This window comes from Salvelinus alpinus, chromosome 14 (genome assembly GCF_045679555.1).
Source record: "Salvelinus alpinus chromosome 14, SLU_Salpinus.1, whole genome shotgun sequence".
Classification (NCBI taxonomy): domain Eukaryota; kingdom Metazoa; phylum Chordata; class Actinopteri; order Salmoniformes; family Salmonidae; genus Salvelinus; species Salvelinus alpinus.
The window spans coordinates 21666957-21691481 of record NC_092099.1 but is presented as its reverse complement, the minus strand read 5'-3'; the positions used below and the strand labels follow the sequence as shown (position 1 = coordinate 21691481).

At 42.3% G+C, this 24525-nt stretch overlaps 1 protein-coding gene across 2 annotated transcripts in view; it reads left to right on the top strand.

Annotated features, from left to right (window-relative positions):
- Positions 1-24525, top strand: part of slc4a3 (solute carrier family 4 member 3) — a 108777-nt gene that overhangs the window by 69763 nt on the left and 14489 nt on the right. For both annotated transcript variants that reach the window (XR_011667879.1, XM_071342007.1), the window contains exons 7-19: positions 7780-7922; positions 8554-8734; positions 8854-8989; positions 14718-14898; positions 16705-16813; positions 18974-19158; positions 19348-19576; positions 19702-19917; positions 20313-20461; positions 20739-20933; positions 21013-21216; positions 21451-21540; positions 23219-23385. Coding sequence is in view for 1 of the 2 variants with exons in the window: in XM_071342007.1 (XP_071198108.1) it covers positions 7780-7922; positions 8554-8734; positions 8854-8989; positions 14718-14898; positions 16705-16813; positions 18974-19158; positions 19348-19576; positions 19702-19917; positions 20313-20461; positions 20739-20933; positions 21013-21216; positions 21451-21540; positions 23219-23385 (2185 nt within the window). In the remaining variant the exon portion in view is untranslated. The remainder of the gene's footprint in view (positions 1-7779; positions 7923-8553; positions 8735-8853; positions 8990-14717; positions 14899-16704; positions 16814-18973; positions 19159-19347; positions 19577-19701; positions 19918-20312; positions 20462-20738; positions 20934-21012; positions 21217-21450; positions 21541-23218; positions 23386-24525) is intronic.

Here is a 24525-nt window from a genome sequence, read left to right as displayed (position 1 = left end):
AACAAATTATAGTCCCACTAAGCGTAAACCAGATGGGATGGCGTATCGCTGCAGAATGCTTTGGTAGCCATGCTGGTTATGTGCCTGGAATTCTAAATAAATCACTGACTGTGTCACCAGCAAAGCACCATCACACCTTTTAGTAGTGGTTTCTTTGCAGCAATTTGACCATGAAGGCCTGATTCACACAGTCTCCTCTGAACGGTTGATGTTGAGATGTGTCTGTTACTTGAACTCCGTGAAGCATTTATTTGGGCTGCAATTTCTGAGGCTGGTAACTCTAATGAACGTATCCTCTGCAGCAGCGGTAACTCTGTGTCTTCATTTCCTGTGGCGGTACTCATGAGAGCCAGTTTCATCATAGCGCTTGATGGTTTTTGCGACTGCACTTGAAGAAACCTTCAAAGTTCTTGATATTTTCCATATTGACTGACCTTGGCTAACCTGATGTCTTAAAGTAATGATGGACTGTCGTTTCTCTTTGCTTATTTGAGCTGTTCTTGCTATAATATGGACTTGGTCTTTTACCAAATAGGGCTACCTTCTGTATACCCTCCCTACCTTGTCACAACACAACTGATTGGCTCAAACACATTAAGAAGGAAAGAAATTCCACAAATACATTTTTAACAAGGCACACCTGTTAATTGAAATCTGTTACAGGTGACTACCTCATGAAGCTGGTTGAGAGAATGTGCAAAGCTGTTATCAAGGCAAAGGGTGGCTACTTTGAAGAATCTCAAATATAAAATATATACACTTTTTTGGTTATGACATGATTCCATATGTGTTATTTAATACTTTTGATGTCTTCACTATTATTCTACAATGTAGAAAATAGTAAAAAATAAAGAAAAACCCTTGAATGAGTAGGTGTGTCCAAACTTTTGACTGGTACTGTATATATAGGGTGAGCGACTCTCTTTATTTTTATGGCAAATAAATGGGTAGCACTCCCTGGCCCATTCCACGATCCCTGGGCAATAATTAACAGAAGAGATCAGTTGCTGATTCTCCTTGACAGCAACCCTGCCCCAGGCCCTTCCTGCTTTTACCCACCCAGCAAGGGAAGCATTGACCAGATGCTCAGACCAGATGGAAATAGAACAAGAAACAGGGCACCCACTATGAAACAGACAGGCTATCAGATGTAGGCGATAGGACAGTAAGATGTCAGGCTATAGCACATATATCCTATAGCTCATATCCGTTCCACTTCCTCCCCGTCACTTTCCACTCCGACGAGTCCATATTGTCATTCAGTCACAGCACACAGCAGTATATTTGTGGTTTACAATGATAGTTTGATGTTTGATGATTGTTAACTGGCATTATGTATGGTGGAAAGCCCTAGCATAGTTTTTTAACAGGACATAACTTTAAAACATCCAGGGTTAAAACATAGAGGATGTACTGTAGCACTTCATTTGAATCTAGTGCTATAGCTTTCATGATAACCATTTGAAATGTTCACAGAGATTTGGCCTATCTTGCCCATGGCACTGTGAGTTCCATTGCCCCACTGAGTGAGAGTGTACTAGTTCATTCACTGAGAGTAACATGGCTGATGTGGGTTACCAGTGACCCTGCTTGGTAATGCTAGAGAGCATAGTTGTGATATGGATGACTAGTGACTATGCTTGACAATGTCACAGAGCAGGATTGTTTTGAAGCTTCACTAACTGGTGCTTATGTTCAGAATGCCTCTAAGCAAGTGAAACACATGTTCACGCACGCACGCACACACTGTAAACACAGGTTTGAGGAAAGGTCAGTGTTCAGCTCAGGTACCCGTTGTGGGCGAAGAGTGGCAGACTATTAGAAATAATCACAGTTTCCATGGAGACCTGTGCTGGAGACTATTGCTATTGCTCCAAAGCAGAGTACCATGCTGTGTAACAGCAGTAAGCCTACTGTTTGTCTGTATGTGAATGTGCCTCTGTGTCTGTGTTACGGAATTATGATTTTCTCTGATGTGTGGATGTTTTCTGAGAGAAGAAGAGAGCCATCACGTCAATGTTTTCCTCTTGAGCCTCTGATTCAGCCTTGACTCTGCTCTTCCTTCACCCCACCAGCATGCCCCGCCCCAGCCAAGTGTCCATCCCAGGATCAATGGACAGCCAGCGTCACGGAAATGGGTGAATTGGCCCAATAGATTAGAGGGAGGTCTGAAAAAAAGTGGATCAGTTTGTGTCAGTATTTCCTTTTGGAATGACAGCTCGAGCCCCCTGTTACTCTTGCTGTGGGAACAGCACGGGGGGTCCTTCAGAGCTTTACACTTCTGCCTGCTCAAGCCTGCGCTGCCTGAGGCTGTACCACTAACTCTACTACCGACACCACTTACACCTCCGTCTGCGCCGATGGGAGGATAGCATCAGTGTGACATTTCTCTTCCGCTTTTGAGGACGATTGGGGCAAATTAGGAGTACGCTGAGAAGATAAATATCTGTTTTTAGTCTTTTTTTGTCTGACTTTTTCTCCAAAACTTTTTTCCTCATTTCCATTCTTCGTACTCCATAGGTTATCCTCACTTGGTAGAGTGGATTTCCAGCGACAACAGCTAGTCCAGAATAGGACCTCTAGAATCAACTCTGTGGCAGCCAGCGAGAAAACGCCTGCCAAGAAACATTCAAAAACCTGAGCTCATAGTAGTCTGCAGAGTGGACATAGAGTTTTGGTAACCAGCAGCCACTACTCCAGCTTTGCTTGTGCTCCAGCTCCTGTTTCTGACGAATAACACAGAAGACGCCCAGGCTTGGCTGACAGCTAACACCAATCCCTCGGCGAGAGACGGCAGGCGAGAAATCGCAGACACCACAGACACCGGCGCCGACCCAGGAGATAACAGACCCCGTGGGGCAAGAGAACAAGGGACCACCAGCCCCCTCTTCGGAGGAGGTGATTGGAGACAAACACCCCTATTCAGAAGGGACCAACACCAAGGCAACCACCAACGTTCACTGACCAGGGACATTGGACACCTCACCCCAGTGTCCCCCTGTGCTCCTCCGGCATAGCGAGGGAACAGAGGTTGTGCGCCGCGCCTCTAAGTTCAACATGGTAGGCTTGGAGGACTTTGAGGAGTTTGTTTTTGATTTCGATGACTATGACCTGTTGGAGTCCATCCATGACCACATGGGGTCCCCTGAGAACCCAGACCCCTTGGAGCACATCCGTAAGTACCAGGGCTCCCACCCCCCAAGGGAAGCAGTGTGTGGCCATGGAAGAATGGACAACACTTTACAACAAATTCCCAAGTGTTAAATTAACACTGAAAGTGTGAACCCGGGTAGACACTGAACAGTGTTGATTTAACACACTGCTTTGTGCTTGTTGCATTCATCCATTTTCAGTCTTATGGACTTCACCGAGTGAGATCCTAAGTGAATATGTTATCATAGACATTTAATTATTTAACCCATTACAATGTATTTCATAAGCCTTATTTGAAGGGCTTACACAAAAAACTACTGGGTTGTTTGGATGATCCAACTCCTGAGTTGCAGGCATTTTTAAAAAGAGCAAGGTTGGTTTGTTGATGCTGGGTTATTGAGATATGACCCAGCGGGTCAGATTAGAAGACTGGAGGCATGGCTTAATAGGGGTGTGACTTTCAGGAAATTGTTTTTGGCCACATGTGAATGTAAATGTAATTCCGGTTCATCAGTTCTGTTGAATTGTTTTTACATGTTACGGTCAAACACTGACACTTTTGTAGCTTTAATGAAGCTTACAGAAGTGTATGAGTTTGTTAAAAGTTAATTAATTAAATTAATGAAAACCCAATTGATGGTTAAATTAACTAATGTTTGGGTAATCTGAACAACATAACATGTTGGGTTATTTACAGAACCTGACACATATATGTATAATTCCTATTGATATCCAGCCACCGTGTTCATAACCAATGTTTTATCACCCGCAACCTGGATTCAGAATGTCTGCCAAGGTCAGGAAGATTGCAATATGAGACTACCTAAAGCATCTAAACTGGAACAACCATTTCAGTAATGGGTGCAATAAGTCCAAGTAACATAATTGGATTAGTTCAGAAAATATTTATAATTTATATTTGAGAAGTAATAAATCAATCAAAACATAGATATTGAAACAAACAGTTGTGAAACTCAACCTGCAATAGAGCATCCTGGGAAATATGATAATGATGGGTGTGGCTTTTTTTCAACTCTGGTTATTAACACCAAATAAAAAGGTTATGTTAAACCAATAAGCGTTAATTCAACACTTACAGAGTTAATTGTTATGTTTAGAGTGTCAGCCCTCTAAATAAGGCCTTATGAAATACATACTGTGTTAAATAATTGTGTTTTAATGATAACATACTCGCTCAGGATCTCACTTGGTGAAGATTTTGAAACTGGCTGAATGCAACAACCATGTCTCTGTCACTATCAAATGCAGTCATGGGTGGTAACTCTACAATTCACTTGAAAGGCTCTCTGCAAAATAAGAATTTACACCAAGCAGGGTGTTAAAGGTCATGAAGAGTGAAAATCATGTTTTTCATGAAATGTGATGATATTTGGATGAAACCATGACCAAAGTATGAAAAATGACTGTTGCTTGAAGTTTGATCGTAAAGTTACTGGTCCCCTCCCCCATTTGAAACACTTGGATTCAGGAGGTGGGATTATTATCACCATCATTCTCATTTTAATTCAGCAATGGTAACATGATATTCTCTTACCTAATTTAAATAAGTACCGCCTTGTAACCAACATATTAATTGTATGGAGCGATAAATACAAGCTCATTTCTGCCAATGCTTGGTTGGCCTGGCAGTGGGTAAATCAAAGCTTACTCAAGTCTTGGGTCATGTGTGAATTGGAACCCTCTCTATCCCTCGCTGTCCCCTGCTAAACTATTGATCATGTGGCCCCCGTTCGGTCCTGGGCCCCTCCTTTACTGGAGCGGAAAGAAATCCCATTGACAAACTATACTGTTGTTTTTATGACTGGCATTGGATTTGGACACTTCTGCAGTAGTGCTGTGAGGGTTATCTCGGTGCTGGTCGCAAGGACAGTGTGGCACTGGTGTCCAATGACGACCAGAATGGACCCAAAGAGCTCATCAGAGAGTGAAAGAGGGAGAACGGAGACAGGTGTCATCTGTTTTCTTGTTCATCATCTGGTTTCTTTGCTTGACTTTGGCGATGGCTCTCTGTCCCTCTGTATAGATAATACATACTGAATATACATTACACCTTCTACTGGGTTCATATAGGAGCCACAAGTGGTTTACCTAAGGGATATAACTAGCTACAGAGCATTCCCAGAGATACAAAAGAGAAGGGACAAGGGTTACTAATGGGCCCATAGAAGAGTCACCTATTGATCCTTCACAACCACTTCAAATTGCAAACCTTGCTACTGGAGGAAGCTTGTGGTCGACTGTGTTGCAGCTGAAAGATGATGTTGATTGATCAATATCTCAATTGTCCTAATTGGGAAAGTCACGCTGCCGCCAGGAATTGACGATATACAAGATGTATAAACCACATATACACACTACTCACTAAAAGAGGGGCTACAGAGAGAGCAGTGGGGGAATACAGAATGACATGAGTTCCACACTAAGGGGCACTAGAGGATTTACAGAGGGTGAAGCTTCATGGGGTGCTACAGAGGACATTGGCGAAACAGACACTGGTCGCTTACTATGGCAAATAATTGGGGTTACCGAGGGCATACACTATGTTCACAACTGTGTTAATCTGTATCAAATCTTTTCCATCCAGACTGGTAATTGTAGAATCGAAAACAAAGGGGGCAGAGAGGGAGAAAAGTGGGGTTGTCGAGGGCATACTCATTGGCACAAATAGGGCACAGAGGGAGAGAAGTGGGGTTATGTAGGGCATAGGAGGGGGCATAGAGTGGGTATTAGAGGGGCACAGAGTGCAGATAGGGTCTATAGACGGGGCATTCAGAAGCTACTCAAGACCACAGGCAATACTTTGGGAAGTGATGATGATGATGATGACTTGAATTCACATGTACATACAAAAGTTACGTGCATATTGTAGCGACCTTAACCCAACACCTATAGACCTCATCAAGAGGTTCAGATCTTTTGACGCAATGGCTAAGATGTTGGGTTGACAGGGTTCAAATTCCATGTTGGGGATACCCCACAAATTTGCACTGGAAAAGGGTTATTTTCCTCCAATAAGTGTTAATTCAACACTTACAAAGTTCATTATTATGTTTAGAGTGTAGGGTCTCAAAATAAGGCCTTATGAAATAGATTGCAATATAATATAATTTTAATGACAACATTCACTTAGGATTGCACTTGGTAAAGTTCATAGGACTGAACAGTAATGAATGCAACAACCGTGTCTCAGTCACTAACAAATTCAGTCATGGGTGGTAACTCTACAATTTACTTGAAAGGGAAGGCACTCTGGGAAATATGCAAATAAAGCTTTACTAAGCAGTGTATTAGTTCAACACTGTTCTGTGTCTATATGGGTTCATTCAACACTGGGGAATTTGCTGCGCACTTTACGAGCAGCAGAATAACTTTTACTTAGTTAGCAAAGCTCAGAGCGAGTCCAGCCAAAGGGTGTCTCTTCCACTTCAATACCAAGTTACCCCTGGGAGCCCTCCCAAACCTGTTAGCATAGAGCGTTTGTTATGTTGATTATATTGTCTGAACAACACCACAGAAAGAAGAATGAAAGAATAGAAGGATGGAGGGATGAACTTGAGGTCAGAGGGATGGAGGATGAGAGAGGGAACAACCTGTTTCCTAGACTTTGTTTATGGCACACTCTGTGGTGGGTGTGACCACAACACAACACAAAGCAGCTGAGGCCTAGAGGTGGTCTGGCCAGGCCTTCTCCCCAGAGTGTCTGCAAAACCAGCCCTTTGATTGGCAGTGTAACTAGCATCTACCCCCCGCCACACACACACACACACACCCTTGTCCTTAGAGCGTCCTCTTCCTCGTTCCACCCACATTGCCAGGCCCCGCTCCTAAGGAGTAGACAGCATCAATTACGCAAAATTCAATCAAATATGGTTTGTGGTCTGAAGAGCTTAAAATTGAATCAGGCTTTTTTATTCTCTAAAGGTCTGTGGTGGGCGAAAAACCACCCACCATAAGGACCCGTCTGTTTGCCTAGCTCCTCTGTTACCCCATGTACCTATTGGGTGCCGTGTTTTCTATTTGCTCTTTATTTCCCATGGAAACTTTAAAGGGGTAATCAACAATCATGATATTTACCCATTGAAGTACCCTGTCAGAACCCAAAATATAAGCTTGTTTTGGTCCAATGTTTGTAAGCAAAAGTAAATGTAAATTAACACTAAAGCCTCAAAACATGAATTTGAGAGTGGTTACATTTCTCCAGCCCTATCCCGCAGCTTTTTACTGAAACAGGGGCAGGGAGTGCGCTTTGTTATTGTTTCAACTGCTTATTACGCTTTTAATAAACATCTATAATCAGATTGATTTATTATGCTCTGTCATAAGACATAGCTCCCTCATAGAGACAGTACTCAGCCAGTCTTTTGCCTAGTACAGTACACACAGGTTGTATATAACACATTTGACATAACAGTTGTGATATTTGCAAAAACAAAATGTGACACCGCACGACGGTTGTGTTGTGCAGACAAATACAAACGCATGCCTCAAATGCCTCATACAACCTGAGTGTGTACGGTACTACGCCTTCGAGTGAACACAGTTCACCTTTTTCTGCAGCTGACCTCCCAGTGTCATTAATAATTTATCCTGTTGTTGTGCTTTAAGGTCACCGATTCGAGGACAACCCTGGAGTGAGGCGTCACCTGGTGAAGAAGTCATCTCGATGCCAGCTCCTCCAGACCACCAACAGCTCTTCTCAACTGTCCAGCGTGAAGAAGAAAAGGACGGCTGACAAGAAGACCCATGAGGTGAGAGATCAGACTCCACGGCACCAGTTGATTGATTAATTGAATAATTGGAAATATTAAATCATTGAAAACATATGATCTTCCTACTAATTGTTGTCACGACATACTGTAGGCCTAAGCCCTCAGTCATAACACTCAGAAGATATATTTTGAGACTGTATAATCTAATCATTGACCTTTGGAACGTATTTTCTAACTTTGTGTACTATTTCTATCAAAGTGTTATCTTAGTAGCTCCCTTGTATCCCATTCGTATGATGTCATAGTCTGGCAAAGGAGTGATCGCTATTTGGTCCCTTTAATGTTCCAGGAAGGTTGGAGCTAACATCGACTCTATTAGCTTGCTGTGTGCTCCAAGAACATTCCTTGTAGAAACATTTAATTAAGTCTCCTACAGTGCAAAGCACATATGTCAATTAGACCAAAATACAACTTTTTCCTTAGACCTAATAAGAAAACATTCTGCTTTACTTCATAGACTTTAATATAATTGAATTTGACATTTTTCCATTCAATAGATCCAATAGATTTTCAACTTTTTTCTCAGTTCTTGAACAAAAAAGAAAAGAAAAAGAGTAGATGAGCCATATGTGAAGTCATGGAGAACTAGGTGTCTGTTTGGTCTCTATAGGTGTTTGTGGAACTCAATGAGCTGATAGTGGATAAGAACCAGGAAATGCGCTGGAAGGAGACGGCCCGTTGGATCAAGTTTGAGGAGGACGTGGAAGAGGAGACAGACCGCTGGGGAAAACCCCACGTGGCTTCGCTTTCCTTCCGTAGCCTGCTGGAGCTCCGCAGGACCATCACACATGGTGACGCCCTCACCACACACACAAGCAGTCACAAATATACTATTGATAAAACTTTGAAATTCCACTACAATAGATAGTAAATCTGTGCCATTCACTCTCCCCCTGCCATCCCACATAAGGTGCCGTCCTTTTGGACCTGGAGCAGACCACCTTGCCTGGGATTGCTCACCTGGTGGTGGAGACCATGATCATCTCAGACCAGATCAGAGCGGAGGACCGTGCCAACGTGCTCCGCGCCCTGCTGCTCAAACACCAGTGAGTGGTCAGCTGCCCAGGCTTTAGCTCAGAGGGCTATCCCACATAAAATAAGACGCCACATCCTCTTATACAGTGCATTCAGAAAGAATTCAGACCCCTTCACTTTTTCCAATATTACAAACTTATTCTAAAATTGACTAAATATAATTTTTTTCTCAACAGAATACCCAATAATGACAACGTGAAAACAGATTTTTAGATTTTTTTGCAAATGTATAACCCCGGAAATTCCTTATTTATGTAAGTATTCAGACCCTTTGCTATGAGACTCGAAATTGAGCTCACATCTCTGGAGAGACCTGAAAATAGCTGTGCAGCGTCGCTCCCCATCCGACCTGACAGAGCTTGAGAGGATCTGCAGAGAAGAATGGGAGAAACTCTCCGAATACAGGTATCGTCATACCCAAGAAGACTCAAGGCTGTAATCGCTTCCAAAGGTGATTCAACAAAGTACTGAGTAAAGGGTCTGAATACTTATGTAAATATGATTTTACATTTGCAAACATTTCTAAAAACCTGTTTTTGCTTTGTCATTATGTGATATTGTGTGTAGATTGATGATAATTATATATATTTTTTAATCTATTTTAGAATAAGGCTGTAACGTACCTAAATGTGGAAAAAGTCAAGGGGTCTGAATACTTTCTGAATGCACTGTACTAGAGGTCGACCGATTACGATTTTTCAATACCGATTATTGGAGGACCAAAAAAGCCGATACCAATTAAATGGACAATTTATTTATTTGTAATAATGACAATTACAACAATACTAAATGAACACTTATTTTAACTTAATATAATACATCAATAAAATCAATTTAGCCTCAAATAAATAATGAAACATGTTCAATTTGGTTTAAATAATGCAAAAACAAAGTGTTGGAGAAGAAAGTAAAAGTGCAATATGTGCCATGTAAAAAAGCTAACGTTTAAGTTCCTTGCTCAGAACATGAGAACATATGAAAGCTGGTGGTTCCTTTTAACATGAGTCTTCAATATTCCCAGGTAAGAAGTTTTAGGTTGTAGTTATTATAGGAATTATAGGACTATTTCTCCCTATACAATTTGTATTTCATATTCCTTTGACTATTGGATGTTCTTATAGGCACTTTAGTATTGCCAGTGTAACAGTATAGCTTCCGTCCCTCTCCTCTCCCCTACCTGGGCTCGAACCAGGAACACATTGACAACAGCCACCCTCGAAGCATCGTTACCCATCACTCCACAAAAGCTGCGGCCCTTGCAGAGCAAGGGGAACAACTACTCAAAGTCTCAGAGCGAGTGACGTTTGAAATGCTATTAGCACGCACCCCGCTAACTAGCTAGCCATTTCACATCGGTTACACCAGCCTAATCTCGGGGGTTGATAGGCTTGAAGTCATAAACAGCTCAATGCTTGAAGAGCTGCTGGCAAACGCACGAAAGTGCTGTTTGAATGAATGCTTACGTGCCTGCTGTTGCCTACCATCGCTCAGTCAGACTGCTCTATCAAATATCAAATCATAGACTTAATTATAACATAATAACACACAGAAATACGAGCCTTTGGTCATTAATATGGTCGAAACTATCATTTCGATAACAAAACGTTTATTCTTTCAGTGAAATACGGAACCGTTCCGTATTTTATCTAACGGATGGCATCCCTAAGTCTAAATATTGCTGTTACATTGTACAACCTTCAATGTTATGTCATAATTATGTACAATTCTGGCAAATTAATTACGGTCTTTGTTCGGAATAAATGGACTTCACACAGTTCGCAACGAGCCAGGCGGCCCAAACTGCTGCATATACCCTGACTGCTTGCACGGAACGCAAGAGAAGTGACACAATTATCCTAGTTATAAGAAATTCATGTTAGCAGGCAAAATTAACTAAATATGCAGGTTTAAAAATATATACTTGTGTATTGATTTTAAAGAAAGGCATTGATGTTTATGGTTAGGTACACATTGGTGCTTTTTTCGCAAATGCGCTTGTTAAATCATCAACAGTTTGGCGAAGTAGGCTGTGATTCGATGAGAAATGAACAGGCACCGCATCGATTATATGCAACGCAGGACACGCTAGATAAACTAGTAATATCATCAACCATGTGTAGTTAACTTGTGATTATGTTAAGATTGATTGTTTTTTGTAAGATAAGTTTAATGCTCGCTAACAACTTACCTTGGCTTCTTGCTGCCCTCGCGTAACAGGAAGTCAGCCTGCCACGCAGGCTCCTCGTGGAGTGCAATGTAAGGCAGGTGGTTAGAGCGTTGGACTATTAACCGGAAGGTTGCAAAAACGAATCCCCGTGCTGAAAAGGTAAAAATCTGCCGTTCTGTCCCTGAAGAGGGCAGTTAACCCACCGTTCCTCGGCCGTCATTGAAAATAAGAATGTGTTCTTAACTGACTCGCCTAGTTATAAAGAAAGGTGTTAAAAAAAAAAGAATCCCCCACAATCGGTGTCCAAAAATACACATTACCTATTGTTAGGAAAACTTGAAATCGGCCCTAATTAATCGGCCATTCCGATGAATCGGTCGACCTCTACACTGCACATAGTTTATGTTGCTGGTAGTTACTCTCCTAGAGGCCTATGAAATGTGACTGGAAGGTTGAATCATGAATTTCCGTAAGCACTGTATACAATATATGACCTCAAGTTTGTTTATCATCATCCCTAAGTCTCCATCAGATCTCATACAGAGAATGAAAGACCATGACTCTGTCCCAAATGGCACCATATTCCATATGGCAGGGCTTTCTAACCCTGTTCCTGGAGAGCTACTGGCTCCAACCCAAATCTAGGTCACCTCCAACCCTAATATAGGTCACATGATTCTAATAATCTGCTGGTTAATAAGATGAATCAGGTTAGTTACAACTGGAGTTGGAGCGAAACTCTACAGGATGGTAGCTCTCCAGGAACAGGGTTGGAGAGCCCTGCCCTACCTAGTGCACATAGGGCTCTGTGCTTCTGGTCAATAGTTGTGAACTATTTAAGACATAAGGTGCCATTTGGGATGCATATAGTGATTACAGTAAGGGATGTTGGACCTACAACCAAATGATAGAATATGTAGTGGGAGATCAATAGTAAATAGCAGTGATTAGTACCCTACATAGCCCAGTTAATAAAAAAATTAAAATCTCACTTGACAGAGATGTCAATCTCAATGAGACTTCCCTGGTTAAATAAAGGATCTCACTGTTTTAAATCATCACAAACAATTTAAATCATTTCGGTCCTAGATGAAAATACTGAAGAGTATCACCCAAACGGCAACCGCCCCATTCACCCTCTCCCCCTCCAGCCTCCATTGCTTTATCTATCCAGTCTCCAATTAGTCCTTTTGAAGTTTTTCTTGGTAAGCCCTTTTGTTGGTTTATCTATCTATTTATCTACAGTGCATCACCATGTGTTCTTTACCGCCATAGCACATTTGCCCCAACATTGCTGCTGCATTGGCGGCACATGATAGAGTTCAACAAGCCTTATATATAGGGAGAAAATACTTGATGAATGTCAGCAGTCAATTTGAATTTAAGGCTGAGGGATGAGCAGTATGAGTACATGAATAAAGGATAGAGGAGGACTTTTCCTATGTGTATTTTGTTGCCTTCAATGTGGTAGCTTGCAATAGTTGAATACAACCCAGGAAGTCGCCTTAAGTTGGGACACAGGCCTATGTGGCCTCATTCCAACATACGCATGCATAAACACACATACAAGCATGCACACGAACTTTTCAAATTTGTGTGAACCCTCTCTTCTATCTGTTTCTGTACTCAGATTCAGTTTTCCTAGGCCCAGTTTGGTCCCTAGGCCCAGTTTGGTCCCTAGGCCCAGCTTGGTCCCAGCTCCCGACACAAGCCCTCCTGTAAAGAAGAGGACGGAATGGTACCATGTTTGACCATAACAGTATTCACCTTGCATGGTGTCTTGAGGTACTCTGTGGTGGAACATCAATGGTTTGCAGAGACTCAACAGCCACGGTTTTCTTACTAATGTTGTGGTGTGTTCCTGGGTTTGCTTCAAGCGATCATCCATTTTTATCTAAATGGTATGTATGCCTTTTGGATGATGGGATGAAGTAATGGCTACTAGGCCTATTGTGGTGTCTGAAGTTGATCGATTGTTGTGTTATATTAGTGTGTTCTTTTATACCTGTTGCTACTATGCTCTTTGATGTTTAAATTGGTACAGGTCACCATCTACACATTTCAGAGTCAGAAAGGACGACATTATGAAAATAGTGTCAGTATGGTCTCTTATGGAAAACAAGAAACTTGTTTTTTCGTTTTGACAGTGAAGCTTGAGGACAAATGTACTTGCAGTTATATTTATCCCAGATATTGTTGTCAAAACATGGGTTGTGGCTTCATCCCAGAAATGGAACCTGCCTAGTCTGTCTCTTATGGTGCCAAGTGCCAACCTCCCTGTAAGCCATGTTACACCAGGGGTCAGTGACAAGTCACCTGGCAGTCTGTCGACAACCATAGAACGAACTCTAGGCCAGATTGAACCATTGTCAACCATTTAGACAGATTCACTACAAGTGCACCGCACGCACGCACGCACACAAGAAATACACACACACACACACACACACACAGACAAACACATTTGGTTGAATATATTAAACTATGTCTCTCTCCCTTCCTCTCTCTCTCTCTCTCACACACACACACACACACACACACACACACACACACACACACACACACACACACACACACAACAGACGGTCATCAACACTCGTTGCACACACCCCGTCAGTTGCAACCTTTCGGCAACATTTTCCACCATGTCACCAGCTGCTTTCCATGGGAAAAGCCTTCTAATTGGCTGAGCCAGTCCAAGATAGGAATTTATGATGTGGAAAGAAATACATCAAGGTGGCTGTAGAATTTAGCTCATCGCTTACTCAGTCCCGTTTAAAGATTCTCTGGGCGCTGCTTGAGCACAATTCTGTGTTGTGGCACACCTTGTTCTTTTGTTTTGTTGAACTATTGTGTCCAACTCGGGAGACGGGTAACAAGACCAAACGGACCTAATGATGGAGGTGATGTCACCTCTGGACCGGAGTGTGAGTGTGATCAAACTGTCTGTGTTGCTGTGAGGGGCCTGGTCACACACACGCAAGCAAGCACACACACACACACACACACATTGCTGTCTTGTTAAGAGGAGCACACCTAACACAATCCAATGTGTTCCATGGAATACATAGAAAACCACCAGTGTGTCACCCACTTGATTAGGTTGAGTCAATAAAAAAGAAAGTCTTCATAACATATCCTTAATAAGAGTCTTCATAACATATCCTTAATAAGAGTCTTCATAACATATCCTTAATAATAGTCTTCATAACATATCCTTAATAAGAGTCTTCATAACATATCCTTAATAAGAGTCTTCATAACATATCCTTAATAATAGTCTTCATAACATATCCTTAATAAGAGTCTTCATAACATATCCTTAATAAGAGTCTTCATAACATATCCTTAATAAGAGTCGTTAGACAGTATGTAGAGGATATGGAGGATTTGTTTATTTTGATACTGACTCCATTAATAACTATCATCCACTTCTTGAATGGACGCAATACATTCTAACATCGCAGTGCATAATAACCACTTTATATTGTATAGCAACCTGCATGAAGTTCCAGTCTTATTGCATGGCAACTCCCTACTGTAATACAACCTCCTGTATCTCCTGCTTCCAGCCACCCCAACGACGAAAAGGAGGGCCTCTTCCATCGCAACCACTCTAGTAACAGCCTTCAAGGCAGCTTCCACCGCAACCACAACCACGTTCCCAACACTGCGCTGCCCCTTGTGGCCGAAGACCATGCAGCGGTCCACCACCACCACCATGACAACAAAGCACCAGACCACGACAAAGAGGTGTTTGTGAGCTTGTTTATGAGTGTTGTTTTTTTGTTTAGTCTTGTGCACATCTATAGGCTGGAGTGGAGATGTATGTTTAAAGGCCCAATACAACCGTTTTTTATCTCAATATCAAATGATTTCTGGGTAAAAATGAAGTACCTTACTGTGATTTTTTTTTAAATTAATTTTCAAAAAGAAACAAGAATAGCTTCTCAGCAAAGAGACATTTTTCAAGCAACATTTCTCTAGGACTGTCTGGGAGTGGTATGAGTGGAGAGTGGAAAACTGAAAACAAGCAGCTGTTATTTGCAGAGAGGTTTGGAATTCTCTTATTAGTCTATTAACTCATTTACTGCCTGGTGATGTTACCAGGCAGGCTAAAACTCCATCCCACCAAAACAGGCTGAAATTTCAGGTGGTCGTTTCAGCTCTTACACTAACAGGATATTATCATAATTTTCACAATTTCACATTATTATTACAACCTCATAGTGTGGAAGTACAGTATATATAAAAGAGGAAAATCCAATTTTAAGAGTGCGCTGGGCCTTTAAAGCTTTTGGTCCGATACTGTTAGCCTTTTGGATATTTGTGTCTGTGTCTTTGTGTCTTAGTTACAAGCCTGAATATTTATTCAGATGGACATATACACCTCTTCTTGGCTCAATGGCCTTGTCCAATTCCTTTGAAAACAAACAAAGAATGGTCTGAGTAGATGATTTCAAGTTCTGAGGCACAGAGATATTGCTAAAATTCCACCTTGAAATGGAAATACAATACTGTATGTCATATTCAATTTTTTTCTCCATTGTATAGTACTGTATATCACACACACTGAGTGTACAAAACATTAGGAACACCTACTATTTCCATGACATAGACTGACCAGGTGAATCCAGGTGAAAGCTATGATCCTTTTTTGATATAACTTGTTAAATACACTTCAATCAGTGTAGATGAAGGGGAGGAGACAGGTTAAAGAAGGATTTGTAATGCTTGAGACAACTGAGACATGGATTGTGTATGTGTGGTTTTTCACACTCAGCAGTTTCCATTGTGTATAAAACATGGTCCACCACCCAAAGGAAATCCAGCCAACTTGCCACAACTGTGGAGTTAACATAGGCCAGCATCCCTGTGGAGTGCTTTGGACACTATATAGAGTCCATGCTCTGATGAATTGAGGCTGTTCTGAGGGCAAAAGGGGTGCAACTCAAAATTAGGAAGGCGTTCCTAATGTTTTGTACACTCAGTGTATATTAGAGTGTACAAACAAATCTGAGATATGCGTCGAGTTCAGTAATGCAGCCACAGTGGGAAACAGAAAAACACAGATATTGCTTGGAATCAGAGACAACAAAAAAATTCCCATTAGCCACTCCACCCACATGAGATGAATGATGTTCTTAGTCAGCTTACAGGTGCTCCTTGTTAAAACTTCTTGATGCATTAACTGTGAAACTTTAATGTTCCCCATGGCTTGAAACTTTGGCAAATTTAAAACAGCTCATAAAAATCTGAAACTCCAGTCGTATTAAAATATTTGAAAGTGATTTTACCATTTCGTACTTTTGTCACTGGCGTTGTGTTGATTTGTGTCTGCAGATGAATGTCAGATAGACACTGTACGACTGTTCGAAGTTCATAACAGTCTGTAAAATGTAGGGTTTGGATCAACTAATGCCAAGGAGAGAGCCTGTGGATGTTCTGTGACTGTCTGGCAAAGCTTTTGTTTAGCACAGGCCTTACACAGGCTTAGCATGAAATACATCCTTATGTTTACGCTTCACCTGTTAACATTTTTCTGGTTTGTGACTTAAGAAATCACATCACCCCCCCCTGCCGACGGCTCACGACCATCAGGTTACCAAACACACAAAACTCTTAGCCAAGATTCCCAAGGACGCCGAAGCAACCGTGGTCTTAGTGGGTAAGCCCAAGGAGTATACAGTAATCCCTCGTTTATCGCGGGGGTTACGTTCCGAAAATGACCCGCGATAAGTGAAATCCGCGAAATAGAAAACTTTTTTTTTTTTTTACAATTAGCAACTATTACATGTATACAAATACAGTGACTCACGTGTAGGCCGTTTCGTCGACATTATGGGTTTAGGAGATGTTCGAAATTACAAGATAATTTGGCCAACTTAATGTAAATTTGCCAAGCTGTTTTATGTACGTACACATAACTGCACGAGACGACAAAATGATAGCAGAATTCGTAGCATGTTTTGATACAAGAAGCGGGAGTGAGTTTTTAGCGAATCAGAATGCAGAGCACAATGCACCAAAAAAAAAAAAAAAATGCATTATGAAAATCCGCGAAATAGCGAATCCGCGATAAGTGAACCGCGAAGTGGCGAGGGATCACTGTATATACAGTACCAGTCAAAAGTTTGGACACACCTACTCATTACAGGGTTTTTCATTATTTTTACTATTTTATACATTGTAGAATAATAGTGAAGACATCAAAACAATTAAATAACAGATATGGAATCATGTAGTAACTAAAAATATATATTTTATATTCTTCATAGTAGCCACCCTTTGCCTTGATGACAGCTTTGTACACTCTTGGCATTATCTCAACCAGTTTCATGAGGCAGTCACCTGTAATGTATTTCAATTAACAGGTGTACCTTGTTAAAACTTAATTTGTGTAATTTCTTTCCTTCTTAATGCATTTGAGCCAATTGGTTGTGTTGTGACAAGGTAGGGGTGGGTGGTATACAGAAGATAGGCCTATTTGTTAAAATACCATATTATGTTAAAAAAGTCCATATTATGGCAAGAACAGCTCAAATAAGCAAAGAGAAATGACAATACATCATTACTTTAAGAAATGAAGGTCAGTCAATCCGGAAAATGTCAAGAACTTTAAAAGTTTCTTCAAGTGCAGTCGCAAAAACCATCAAGCGTTATGATGAAACTGGCTCTCATGAGGACTGCCGCAGAAAAGGAAGACCCAGAGTTACCTCTGCTGCAGAGGATAAGGTCACCTCGGAAATTGCAGCCCAAATAAATGCTTCACGGAGTTCGAGAAACAGACACATCTCAACATCAACTGTTCAGAGGAGACTGCGTGAATCAGGCCCTCATGGTCGAATTGCTGCAAAGAAACCACTACTAAAGGACACCAATAATAAGAAGATACCTGCTTGGGCCAAGAAACATGAGCAATGGATATTGGACCGGTGGAAGTCTGTCCTTTGGTCTGATGAGTCCAAATGTGAGATTTTTGGTTCCAACCACCGTGTTTTTGTGAGATGCAGAGTAGGTGAACTGATGATCTCCGCATGTGTGGTTCCCACTGTGAAGCATGGAGGAGGAGGTGTGGGGGTGCTTTGCTGTTGACAGTGTCAGTGATTTATTTAGAATTCAAGGCACACTTAACCAGCATGACTACTAAAGCATTCTGCAGAGATACGCCATCCCATCTGGTTTGCGCTTAGTGGGAGGAAAAGCAGTCAACAAGTGCTCAGCATATGTGGGAACTCCTTCAAGACTGTTGGAAAAGCATTCCATGTGAAGCTGGTTGAGAGAATGCCAAAAGTGTGCAAAGCCGTCATCAAGGCAAAGGGTGGCTACTTTGAAGAATCTCAAATATATTTTGATTTGTTTAACACTTTTTTGGTTAATACATGATTCCATATGTATTATTTCATAGTTTTGATGTCTTCACTATTATTCTACAATGTAGAAAATAGTAAAAAATTAAGGAAAACCCTTGAATGAATAGGTGTGTACAAACGTTTTACTGGTACTGTATGTGTGTGTGAAACATGCATTTGGATGTACTGTACATTTATTTTCAGGGCTACATTTGCCTGTGTATTGCTCTGTACGTTCACATGTCAGCCTTGAGGCGGTGTGTACCAGATTTAATTTCTAATTGGCACAACTCACCTCTCCACTGACAGTAATAGCAGATGTGTGGTGCAATTTCTCAGGCAAAATGGCTTGCCCTGGAAACACCCATTGGCTGCATTATTAGCCTAGCTTGCCTTCCTTAGCCCTCACCAATTACCCCTTACCTATTAGCATTAGCATTGTTTCCAAAGATCCTCAACTGTGTGTCATTCCTCAGGGTGTGTGGAGTTCTTGGAGCAGCCGGCCATGGCCTTCATCAGGCTGAGTGAGGCGGTGCTGCTGGAGTCGGTCCTGGAGGTGCCGGTGCCAGTCCGTTTCCTCTTTGCCCTGCTCGGCCCCGCTCAGTCCAACATGGACTATCACGAGATCGGACGTTCCTTCTCCACCCTGATGTCTGACAAGGTAGCTGACCTGGAAAAAAACATAGCACAGAACTTTTCCCACAATTCCTCTCAGCTGTAAATGGTACAAATAGTACAAACATTTAAGTCTGGTTTCCCAGACAGATTAAAAGTCCTGGAAAAAATGTAGGCTTAGTCTGGGTCAGTGAGGTCTTGTAGACCATTGCTCATCTCTTCAAAACATCCCCAGAACTTCCACGAGGTGGCTTACTTCGCGGACGACCGGCAGGACCTGCTGAACGGCATCAATGAGTTCCTGGACTGCAGCATCGTTATCCCCCCGTCGGACGTGGAGGGCAAGGACCTGCTAAAGACGGTAGCCTCCTTCCAGAAGCAGATGCTGCGCAAGAGGAAGGAGAGAGAGAACATTAAGAAGGGCCTGACCCATGCCACCCCCGGGACAGACCAGGAGACCAAAGGTGATCATAATTGTATTTATTTCTTTATTTTGTTTGCAGCCCTTTGGAGTTCCCCAGGAGTATATTGAAAAACACAGGCTTACTGTATGTGTAACCGTTTGTCTGCCTGTTTCACTGCACTGCAGAGGTGAGCCAGGACGAGCAGGAAGAGGAGGACCAGGAGGTGGACCCCATGAAGCGGTCGGGCATCCCCTTCGGAGGCCTCATCCATGACATCAGGCGACGCTACCCACGCTACGCCAGTGACATCAAGGATGCCTTGGACTCACAGTGCATTGCCGCCATCATCTTCATCTACTTCGCAGCCCTCTCGCCCACCATCACCTTCGGAGGACTGCTGGGTAAGAGAGCTTTGCGGCACATATTTGTTTTCCTTCTACCTCAAGAATGTGATTCAACGACTTTTCAGAACAAACAATGAAATGTTTGCTAGCTGTCCTAACAGGATGTGTACTCCATAAAGTGCTAGCTAACTAAATAACCAGCTAGCTTGATATAACACCCCATTGCCAAAAACGTTTGCGACAACATAGCTAGCTGTTTTTCACAATTTACTTGTACCTCTAGATGTCACTGTAGGTTTTAGGTTTTGTATACTGATTAGTTCACTAATATTGTACAATATTCAATAGTGTTCTCATTAACTAGAGAGTAGCTCTTACTGAATGAGAAGATACATAAAGGAAGTTTAAAAACTACAGCTCAGTCAATATCCTTCCACCTTTCCAATTAACAGGAGAGAAAACAGAGGGCATGATGGGAGTGTCTGAGCTTATCATCTCCACGGCGACCCTGGGGGTGCTGTTCTCGCTGTTGGCCGGACAGCCCCTGCTCATCATCGGATTCTCAGGTCCGCTGCTGGTGTTTGAGGAGGCTTTCTACAAGGTGCCTGAAAATAAACACATTTACAGCAGGGCGATGGTGGACAAGAAATCATCCGAAAATCATGATAATTAAAAGCATTTTAAAAAGAGGTCTTAAGAGTGTTAGATATGTGTATCTAATAGGCTACTTCATGTTGCACAGCCCATTTGAAACCCCATTTGCCCCGGTTCGGAGCCTATTAAATATCTATTTCACTCTTCCATTCTCACTCCCTTTCTACCTCTCTTTCTCCCTTCCTCCCTATCTCTCCGTCTCTCCCTCCCTCTTCCACCCTCAGTTCTGCCAGGCCCAGGGCTTTGAGTACCTGACTGGCCGTGTGTGGATCGGCTTCTGGCTCGTCTTCATAGTGCTGTTGATAGTAGCGGCCGAGGGCAGCTTCTTGGTCAAATACATCTCACCCTTCACCCAGGAGATCTTCGCCTTCCTCATCTCACTCATCTTCATCTATGAGACCTTCTCGAAGCTCATCAAGGTAAAACCAATGGGCAATGTTTTACATGAGGACAGTCTGATACATCAGATGTGGTATTTAGCCTTTTTCCTTCTTCCAGGTATTCCAGGAGCATCCTTTGATGAGAAGCTACCCGCCTGCTCTCAGCCTGCCCGGTATGGACTTCATCAACCCCACAGACCCCGGGGGCCCGGTCCTAAACCAACCCAACACAGCCTTGCTGTCTCTCGTCCTTATGCTTGGCACCTTCTTTGTGGCCTTCTTCCTCAGGAAATTGCGCAATAGTCGCTTCCTGGGCGGGAAGGTAACCTATGGCAGCCATTTTCTCAGAAACCCCTCATTTGTTTCCTCTGGGCTCATTTCAATCAAACGTATAGGTTTTGGTCCAAGTGTTTCTCCCTTACTAATAACAATAACAATGTTATCACAAAATGCAGAATGAATATAGGCTTCCTATTTTACACCGACAGTATACAGTATAATTTATACTAGTGACCCTATGATCTGGAGAGTGTTCTGTTTTATCATGCGATCCCAGGCCAGAAGAATCATCGGAGACTTTGGCATCCCCATCTCCATCCTCTTCTCTGTACTGTTGAGTTACTCCATCCCCGACACGTACACCCAGGTAACCATAACTGCCATTGCCAACACCTACATCTGTATATGTGACCGACCGGCCTGATTCGGTCTTAAGTTGCAAAATTTGAGATTAAATTTGAGATTTATGAATTAGAGCTATAAAATGGTATAGCATACACTGCAGTTGAGGAACAATGGGAAAGTAATTCTGCTTTGAAAGTTGATAAAATGGCCCTTGAATAATTTGGTACACCTACTGGAGAGCTCTTCTTTGTCTACACCCATTCGGCATCGTTCACACCCTCTTAAGCTTTAGCCCCACCCATCTATGTGAGGCCATGTACTAAACAACCAAAGATTTCAAGACTAAAGGCTGGTTTATACTACGGGTCTGTTCGTAAATTTAATCTGGAGTGCGTTCGTAAACTCATAGTGCTGTCAGATCGTCTATTTGTAAATTCAAAGCGTTTTGCTCTCGGAGCGTTCAGATCGCACACTGGACGCTCTGGCCCAGGTGAAGGGTTGATTCGAGCGTTCTGCCCTAGGAGATAGCCAGAGCGAATTTACCAGCTATGTCTATCGACAGTTGTCACAGTGACATCATGAACATTCTATTTAAATGGTTACTTGCATACTGGAGTATTTTGTTTAGACATGTAGCCTGCTAGCTAAACAATGAACCATAATCCCAACTCATAACGTTACTACCCTGCATGAATCTGCAGGTAGCTAACCAACCAGGATCAATGTTAGCTAGCTAACATTAGGCTATTATTAGCAATGTAAATGGCTCTGAGATATGAATAATATTTCTACACCGATCATACATGTAACGTTAGCCAGCCAGCTAACGTTAGCTGGCTAGCTAACATAGACTTTAACTTGAAATGAAAATGACTTTCTGACAAAATTAGAAAATCTGAAAATGTAAATTATCTGAAAATGTAGCTACCTAGACTATCTTACCATATACATAGATGGAAGCTTCACCATCTCTGTCACGGATGCCATGGTTTCCCTTAGTTTGAAGATGTAATCTGGAGGCAGGTTTTTTACACACCAGTGTGTTCTCTTTTCGACTCCGTCTACATATTTGCAATCAAACGTCAGAATTTTCTCCGTCTCCTTAGCTATCATAGTCTAATTCCACTGATTTTCAAAACTCGGTCCTCCAAACAGAAAGTGGAGAGCAACCCTTATGCAGTTCTACTACGTGATATCTTTCAAAAAAGCAGGGTTAGAAAGGATTACCTACACATACTGACCAGCTCGTGTTATAGACAGAAGCGTGCTACTTGGCAGACCAATCCGAAAACATCGCTCAGGATGTCCTTCCCACTCATTATCTCAGCCAATCATGGCTAGCAGGAAGGTTGCTGACTTTTTCCCTGGCTAAACCAATTAGGCTCATAATTTAACAATTGTATTCGTATTTACAAATGGCTTATAAGTTCGTTATTAATGCACATGAAAGTTTGCATGTTCCAGAAGGCATTTCTGCCCCCCAAAAAGTTTACGTTCAAATGGCTCACCTGTGAAGTAGTAACGCGCGACATACGCCTAGTTTCCTGAAACGAGTCACATATCTAAGGGCTCCACTACATCCCTGATAACTACATCCCTGATACACATTGAACATTTAAACAAAGTCACTCACAACAAACTCTCCTGTTCCTACTCGTTAACATTTTTTTTTCTTGTTTCTGTTGCCTGTGATTTTACAGAAGCTGAATGTACCGTCTGGTTTCTCGGTCACGTCTCCTGACAAGCGGGGCTGGTTGATCAGTCCATTCGGTGACAAGAAGCCCTTTCCCTTGTGGATGATGGGGGCGTCGGTGGTGCCCGCCCTCCTTGTCTTCATCCTCATCTTCATGGAGACACAGATCACCTCGTAAGTGCTGCCTGTTGCTATGGTAACACGTGTCACTTTAGAAGTGAAGAGAGGGTCAATTACCATGGTTATGCCAGTCACATTTGTTAGTCTAGATAAAATAAAATAAAATGTTATTGGTCACGTACACATGATTAGCAGATGTTATTGCGAGTGTAGCGAAATGCTTGTGCTTCTTGTTCCGACTAACATGTAATCTAACAGTTCCACAACAACTACCTAATACACACTGATCTAAGTAAAGGAAGAAGAATATATATAAATGGATGAGCAAAGACAGAGTGGCATAGGTAAGATGCAATAGATGGTATAAAATACAGTATATACAAATAAGATGAGTAATGCAAGATATGTAAACATTATTAAAGTGACTAGTGATCCATTTATTAAAGTGGCCAATGATTTCAAGTCTGTATGTAGGCAGCAGCCTCTGTGTTAGTGATGGCTGTTTTTCAGTCTCTCGGTCCCAGCTTTGATGCACCTGTACTGACCTCGCCTTCTTGATGGTAAAGGGGTGAACAGGCAGTGGCTCGGGTGGTTGTTATCCTTGATGATCTTTTTGGCCTTCCTGTAACATCAGGTGCTGTAGGTGTCCTGGAGTGCAGGTAGTTTGCCCCTGGTGGATGCGTTGTGCAGACCGCACCACCCTCTGGAGAGCCTTGCGGTTGTGGGCGGTGCAGTTGCCGTACCAGGCGGTGATGCAGCCCGACAAGATGCTCTCAATTGTGCATCTGTAAAGGTTTGTGAGGGTTTTAGGTGCCAAGCCAAATTTCTTCAGCCTCCTGAGGTTGAAAAGGCACTGTTGTGCCTTCACCACACTGTCTGTGTGGTTGGACCATTTCAGTTTGTCAGTGATGTGTACGCCGAAGAACTTAAAACTTTCCACCTTCTCCACTGCTGTCCCGTCGATGTGGATAGGGGGGTGCTCCCTCTGAAGTTTCCTGAAGTCCATGATCATCTCCTTTGTTTTGTTGACGTTGAGTGAGAGGTTGTTTTGCTGACACCACACACCTTGTGCTCTAACCTCCTCCTTGTAGGCTGTCTCGTCATTGTTGGTAATCAAACCTACTACTAGTGTGTCATCTGCAAACTTGAGGATTGAGTTGAAGGCGTGCATGGCCACGCAGTCATGAGTGAACT